Source organism: Bidens hawaiensis, unplaced genomic scaffold (genome assembly GCF_021521415.1).
Source record: "Bidens hawaiensis isolate Kalapana, Puna unplaced genomic scaffold, B.hawaiensis_p1.1 tig00036770_1, whole genome shotgun sequence".
Classification (NCBI taxonomy): Eukaryota; Viridiplantae; Streptophyta; class Magnoliopsida; order Asterales; family Asteraceae; genus Bidens; species Bidens hawaiensis.
In genome coordinates this window covers 41,815-48,312 of record NW_027505434.1, presented here as the reverse complement: position 1 = coordinate 48,312, position 6,498 = coordinate 41,815, and the positions used below count along the sequence as shown (strand labels likewise).

Below are 6,498 nucleotides of genomic sequence, written 5' to 3'. Positions count from 1 at the left end.
TTACTCGCCTAACCCTAAAATATTTTTATTCTACGAATAAAGATGCATAAGTGAATACATGATATGGTGTGACGTATCACATTAGTGTAAGTCATCATTTTTTTATGGGAAGAAGCATGATATGCTTGTAAGAGTAGACATACAACTCATGTCTAAATATGTTACGTGTTTCTGAGGGGGTGTGTAGTGGACGACTACTAGGGGGTGATTTTCACTTGGAACCCCCCCCCCCCTCCCGAACGACAAATGGGGCAATAGGGCGGTGGGGGAGATGAGTTTTGTTGTTGCTTTGTGTGTTTGTTATTATTATTATTATTATATTGTGAGTGATATATATATATATATAGGACCACAACACCACTACACCCATAAAACAAAAACCCACAATTTGCTGACTGGGCGTCACATGCCGTAAAACGACCCATTTTGTACTTTCTCCACTACACATAGCCTGATATGTCTGATTCTGATATGACTATATACATATAACTAAGACACATATAAAATGATAAATTTCATGATTTATATTAAGACCAGTGTGTTAAATATCTTAAGACAGCATGTATCATACGACTTGATATATATATATATATATATATATATATATATATATATAATATCAAAAGTTAAAACATTAATGGAAATGATGATTGAGCAAGTAAAGACGAAACTAAAGATTTATAAAAGAAGGATTCATAATAATCTGATCTACCAATCAGCATCAAATATCAACGTTACTAAGTGCCAAATCTTGCACCATAACATTGAAAGAATAAACTAAAGATTTATAAAAGAAGGATTCATAATAATCTGATCTACCAATCAGCATCAAATATCAACGTTACTAAGTGCCAAATCTTGCACCATAACATTGAAAGAATCTGCCTAACATTGCACCCACAATATTAAATTCATAAAAACCTAACCTTGCATATGCACTTTTGACTTGTATACCTTTATATAATAATGTTTACATTAGAAAACAAAGAACAACATGTCTTAACAAGTATATATATAATATTTTCATATAGGTATCTAACTATTTTTCTAACTTAATTAATTTTAAATGAGTAAATTGTTGTTTTCGTCTCTGTGGTTTATTTAAATATGTGGTTTTAATCTAATAGTTTTAAATTTGTGATTTTCGTCCTTGTGGTTTCATTTCATCTGAAACTAAATTCATTAACTCCGTTAAATTTGGTCGTTAAACCCATCAGCGTACCCTTCACGTGAAGAGCAGTTTTGTCCTTTTTTCCCCAAAATACACCCCAACCCCTCATGTGAGGGGGCCTGCGAATTACAACTACGGTTTATTTAGAGAGAAAAAGGACAAAAATGCCCTCACATGAGGGGCACCCTGATGGGTTTAACGACCAGAGTTAATGCATTTGGGTTTAATTGCAAGTGAAATGAATCCACGGGGACGAAAATCACAAATTTGAAACTATTTAACTAAAACCGCATATTTGGACAAACCACAGGGACGAAAACCGTAGTTCACTCATCTTAAATTATTATTGTTGTATTGTGTGTATGCTTAATCTAATTCATAGGAGGAGGAGCAAAAATAGATTTGATATCAGTTGAAACCATGATTTCTGAGAATGACCATAATCGCGCGGCTTCTTTAACATTGCATCCAATTTCGGAGTTTGAAGCTTCATTGCAATCTTCAAAGTATTTTCCACTCACATTTTTTAGATTTGGATGAGTTGCAACGTAGCATGTTGTAGCAGCAGCCTGCACATGCAAAGTTATGATATATTAATTAGTACTGAATTAATATCTTAAAATGTAGATATGTTAACTATTAGTGAGACATGTTAGTATATTACCTGAGGAATTGTTTTCAAGAACTTTGATGTTAGAAGGAACACCAAGTCTGCAAGATTAATAATTTCAAAACTTAGAAACAACAATTTTGATGTACTACTACTACTACTACTACTACTAATAATAATAATAATAACAATAATAATAATAATATCACAGAGAAAAAATGTTAAGTTCTATAGATGCATTTAAGTACCACGAAGAAAGTAAAATTTTTGCAAGGTTTAGGTTTAGTATAAACAGGAGGACCTGCCACTATGAGCGGATCAGTCAAGAGGAATCTTGATGAGACTTTTGAATTTTGGTAATAGGACAACACACTAACTATAGTAGTTAGTCCTCGGTCGACTAAATCGATGTTGACAAAATTGAGGGTATACCGTCAACCATTTTGTCACATCAATATCTCACTAAAGTCTATCAACTTTGGATAACTTTCTAAATCGTATAATTAGTTATTATATCAAAATAGTTCAAAGGTACGAAGTCTTAATCGGATATGACAAAAGAGTTACACAAGAATGAGAATGTCGGTGAAGTTCTAATTTGGTTATATAAGTTGAAAATCACTAAGAAGAAACTTTATAAGTGGTAACTTAATTTGTTATCCGAGTTTACCACCGTAAGTCAAGTATGCCATTCCAAATACGTCATAGGCGAGGGTTAGATCTCTTAGAGACATGATAATCAGAAGATCAATTCATAATAAGAAGATACACCATGCCCGCGCTCCAAACTAACTTTTGTTATCTAGAAAAACCCTAGCTTCCCAACATCGTTCAGATTCCCACAAACCAAAAGTTTACGAGAAAGAAAGCAATATTGTATGTTTGACGAGTTTGTACTACAAATTATTATGATATATATGCACTCCTTATAATGCATACATTACTGGAAAACAACTCATTTTCCCAGGATGTAAACGTTTTATTTTATTTATATAAACAGAACCCGTAAAACTACCTGTAACGAAACCTTCACGATCTCTTGTGAGTCTAGTTCTCACAATCCCAGGATGTACACAGTTCACTGTCACGTTAGCCTCCATCATCTAAACATAAAACAAAATGTTACTTTCTTTTAATAATTAGCAACAATAATATATTCTCTTTAACTCTTTATTTATAGTATATATACAGAATCATATGGCATGGTATTCATGATGACCAACTTAATAATAATAATAATAATAATACCTGGAGTCTGGAAGCAAGTTCCTTGGTGTGCAAAACATTAGCCAGCTTCGAGATCGCATATGCACGTGTTGCATCGTAATGACTGTTGTTAGCACAAGACAAATATACAGAGGATAAAGTCAAACACATTCATTTAATTTTAATTTAATATATCATGCATCACTGCTTTCTATGTGAATTAACACAGTCAAACCTCAGTTGTAATCAAATGGAATAAGTTACTAGCTAGTTCACTATATTTGGTACATTAAATTATATAACTTTTGTATGAGAAAATGATAAAAGTTATATTATTAGTATTTTTTGTTGTTAAAAACTTAAAATAAATAAAATATTCATTTTACCAGCTTTTTTGTATATGTCTATCCGAAATTTAATTAACCCGCCTACTTAATAATCATCATACAACGAGATTATCAACCAGTAAAAAAATCTCGACAAAGCAAAAAAATCTCGATGGAAACAAAAAATCTCAGCCAAGTAAATAAAATTTCATCGGAAGACATAAAATCTCGTCAGAGGCAAAAGAAATTTTGTCGGAAGCCAAAAAAAATCTTGTCAAAAGCAAAAAGAATCTCTTCAGAACGCCTAAAAAATCCCGTCGGTATGCCTAAAAAATCTCATGGGTACGATAAAAAAATAAAAAAAATCCAGGTGTCTCGACGAGATATCTTCATATCGACATTGGCGTAACCTGGTTGCTTGAAAAATTTAGTCTGGTAATAATTATTAAGTAAACGGGTTTACTGGATTTACGGTCAACATTTTAAAAAATTTCAAATAACCATATTTGAAATGAATAAAATGTTTATTTTAACTGGTTAAATGAACATTGTGATAATTTACCTATTTTCTATTCATGATGTAACAATCAGATGGAACTTACCGTAGAATATTCTAAACTGATCAACTAGCAAACAAAGGTGATTCAAAACCAAACTCATGCACAAACAAATTCTTGTCCATTTTCAATTATTGTACCATACCTTTTATCTCGAGTTATTTGTCCTAGAGACCGAATTAAGTCGCCGGAAAACCACGAATGGATACCCGACGTTACGTTCACTATCCGTCCTTGTATTCCAGTCGTTTTCGCAGTCGTTATCATCTTCTTCAACAATAGTTTTGTTAAAAGAAAATGACCTAGATAATTCGTCGCAAACGTCGTCTCTATTCCATCTTCAGTTACCCCATGATCATATGCGAATTTTCCAGCGTTGTTGCTAATATATTTAGATCACTTATTAGTTTAAAAAATTAGGGAAAAGATCATGAAAAAACCATAAATTAATTACAAGAAAACCGAGAAAACTACTAACAAACAGTAACTTTTAGTTTTAATATATATTTTATTTTTACATTGTTTGTATATCTTATTAATATTTGAGAAAAAAAGGAAAAAAAAAACTATGCGTAACTAGCAAGTTATATATGTGTAACACGTAATTTACGAATATGTACATAGTATGTGTTACATGTATGTAACTTCGTGAACAACATTTTTATTTAAAATTTATTTTATATTATTAATCTTAAAACAAAAAGAAAATTTTAAACAAAAACATTATCCGATGGTAATAGTTTTCTCGGTTTTTTATAACTAGTTTTCTACAGAGAAAAATAATATATGTGTAACACGTAACTTAAGTATATGTGCACCGTATGTGTTACTATGTAACTTTGTGAACAATATTTTTATTTAAAATTTATTTTATAGTACTAAACTTAAAACTAAATATAAAATTTTAAACAAAATCTTTTATAGTTGGTAGTAGTTTTCTCGGTTTTCCATAAATGGTTTTTCTACGGAGAAAAACAGTGAATGAATTAAAGTTGATTTACATGAGGATATTCAAAGGCAAATTAAGAGCTTCAAATTCTTTAACAAAACGCCTGACTGATTTCAAAGAACTAAGATCAAGATACATGACAATAACCCGAGTATCACGAAACTCCAATTCGATACGGCTCTTCATCTCCTCAGCCGCTTTGAGGTTCCGAGCGGGTATGATAACCCGCACGCCGCGCTTAGCCAGTACCCAAGCCGTCTCAGCGCCAATGCCGGAAGTTGCACCTAATTATAATAAATAATAAAAATTAATATAACTATATATATATAAGTAATTATAACTTATTATTTATTAATCAATGAACAGAAGAAAATAGAGGATTCTCTTTCTTTAAAATAATAATGATAGGAAAATGATGAGAGTGCATGTGCATGTGCATGTGCATGTGCATGAACATGATTAATATGGCTACACCACCACATCTGATGTCACACCAATAAACGACCGTCAGTAAAACATTCAAATGATCGTTTAGAAAAAAAACGGTCATACTCTGAAAATTATTGGTCATCTTGTAATTACACCACCCTTTTAGATACCATGCCGTCAAACGGTCGTCCATTAAACACTTAGATTGTCGTGTTTCTTTTATTTTAAAAAACCGTCAAACTTCGAAAATTATTAGTCAGAACAGTTATTTGAACAATATTCGGACGACAGTCATAAAACACTCAGACTGTCGTTTTAAAAAAAAAGTCAAACATCAAAATTAATTTTTTTCAAACAGCCGTCCATAAAACACTCAGACCGTCATTTTCTTTTTTTAACCCGTCAAAACTTAGAAAATTATTGGTCATAACTCAGAACAGTTATTTGAACAATATTCAAACGACAGTCAAACTTTGAAATTTGTGCAAAACGGTTGTCTGAACTCTACCAAGACAGTCGTTTGGAAAAGTCTAGTATTTGATATCAGACAGTGTGTGTATAAACGACCCCTTACAAAAAATGATAAATTACCAGTGATGAGAGCGGTGCAAGAGCGTAAACCGTCGCAGTTATCCGTGACTTGTTCGGCCGTGGATTTTGAGCCGTAGCCACTCGGTCCGGCCGAGCCAAGCAAGTACTTGACAGTTTTAAGCATGTCTAGACTATGTTTATAAATAATAAGTTCATTGAATGTGTTGGTAAGAAAAAAAGCTGTATATATATATATAAATAGACCGAGTACAAATGAAGCTTTTAGTGAAAGGAAGAGTGGGCCGGTGGCTAATAGAGGGATGGGTTAGAGGGGTAGGGATGGTGATAGGAATAGATAGGGTGTAGAGAAGATGGTCCTTCCTGTATGTGAAATTATTATTATTATTATTGCAAGCTACACATATATAAGTTTATATATAACTTGTTTGTATTTTGATTAATATAGAGATGTAGATGGAGAAGGTTGCTTTGGATTCTTTTGTGGAGTCCATCTTAATATCTTATATATACTTGTAGGTTAATGAAAGTTGTTATATGTTTTTTTATCTGGAAATGAATATATAATGGTGGGTTATATAATATGAATACAAGTTTGGCATAATAATAAGTAGAGATAAAATTCGAGAGAAATTAAAAAGAAAAAAAGAACTTGTTAACTTTTATATATTACTGCTATAAGAGTTTTCTTTTTTGAAGTT

At 31.9% G+C, this 6,498-nt stretch overlaps 1 protein-coding gene across 1 annotated transcript; it reads right to left on the bottom strand.

Annotated features, from left to right (window-relative positions):
- Nucleotides 1-1,491: 1,491 nt before the first annotated feature.
- On the bottom strand, nucleotides 1,492-6,152 carry LOC143613167 (short-chain dehydrogenase TIC 32 B, chloroplastic-like). Its single transcript, XM_077086950.1, has 7 exons — nucleotides 5,840-6,152; nucleotides 4,872-5,103; nucleotides 4,016-4,252; nucleotides 3,030-3,111; nucleotides 2,797-2,884; nucleotides 1,836-1,882; nucleotides 1,492-1,740 (listed from the first exon to the last, which is right to left on the bottom strand). The coding sequence occupies exons 1-7, from the start codon at nucleotides 5,961-5,963 to the stop codon at nucleotides 1,543-1,545; spliced, it is 1,008 nt and encodes a 335-aa protein (XP_076943065.1). The 5' UTR covers nucleotides 5,964-6,152; the 3' UTR covers nucleotides 1,492-1,542.
- Between the last annotated feature and the right edge of the window lie 346 nt (nucleotides 6,153-6,498).

Bases quoted from the DNA above. Each gene is read 5' to 3' on its own strand.
- LOC143613167 (XM_077086950.1), bottom strand. From the start codon at position 5,963: ATGCTTAAAACTGTCAAGTACTTGCTTGGCTCGGCCGGACCGAGTGGC. The intron at 5,104-5,839 runs GTAATTTATCAT...TATTATAATTAG, and splicing joins TTGCACCGCTCTCATCACTG to GTGCAACTTCCGGCATTGGC. The intron at 1,741-1,835 runs GTAATATACTAA...TTGCATGTGCAG, and splicing joins TCTTGAAAACAATTCCTCAG to GCTGCTGCTACAACATGCTA.